This window comes from Colobus angolensis, unplaced genomic scaffold, assembly GCF_000951035.1.
Source record: "Colobus angolensis palliatus isolate OR3802 unplaced genomic scaffold, Cang.pa_1.0 Scaffold30, whole genome shotgun sequence".
Classification (NCBI taxonomy): Eukaryota; Metazoa; Chordata; class Mammalia; order Primates; family Cercopithecidae; genus Colobus; species Colobus angolensis.
Window position 1 is genome coordinate 5,998,212 of NW_012116266.1, and position 717 is coordinate 5,998,928.

The 717-nt window shown below is 39.1% G+C and overlaps 1 protein-coding gene across 1 annotated transcript in view; it reads left to right on the forward strand.

The window, feature by feature from the left end:
* The window catches only part of WDR12 (WD repeat domain 12), a 47,977-nt gene that overhangs the window by 19,374 nt on the left and 27,886 nt on the right, over positions 1-717 (forward strand). Inside the window, exon 4 of the mRNA XM_011949920.1 lies at positions 375-481. Within this exon, the coding sequence (XP_011805310.1) occupies positions 442-481 (40 nt within the window). The 5' untranslated portion in view covers positions 375-441. The remainder of the gene's footprint in view (positions 1-374; positions 482-717) is intronic.

A 717-nucleotide genomic window follows, 5' to 3' on the forward strand; every position in this document is an offset into this window, starting at 1 on the left:
TAAGTTTCACAAGGCCATTAATATTTCTTCCTTTTAAATTTTTTATTAGGAGACAGGTCTTGCTTTGTTGCCTGGGCTGGACTTGAACTCCTAGGCTCAAGCAGTCCTCCTGCCCCAGATTTCCTAATGTTAATAGGTAGGACTACAGGTGTGAGCCACCATGCCAAGCTATTAATTCCTAATAATCACTCTTAGCTTACTGTTAGGTCAAATAAAGTTCTTGACTTTCTAAATGGCTCCAAATTTGCTGACTTATGAAGGGGACTAATATGAAGGATATGAAGGAGATGTATTAAATTGGGGTTCTTTATCTTCATAATGTAGTATTTTAAAACTGTACCATCTGACTTGTTACTGGTTTCTCTTGTGACTAGGAAGAAGTTGTGGAAATAGAATACGTGGAGAAGTATACTGCACCCCAGCCAGAGCAATGCATGTTCCATGATGACTGGATCAGTTCAATTAAAGGGGCAGAGGAATGGTATTGCCAGATTAATGCTCTTCTCTTTTTTCATTTACCTCCTTCAGTCTTTTTAAATCCATATATAAATATTTTTCTGTGATTTACTGTTATTTGTAAATTAATTTTGTGATCTCTGTATCAGTGGCCATGCCAAAAAGAAAGATCTTTGCACTCAGTGTCTTCAAGAAGAAACAGGTGGTCGGGTGTGGTGGCTCACACCTGTAATCCCAACACTTTGGGAGGCCGAGGCGGGT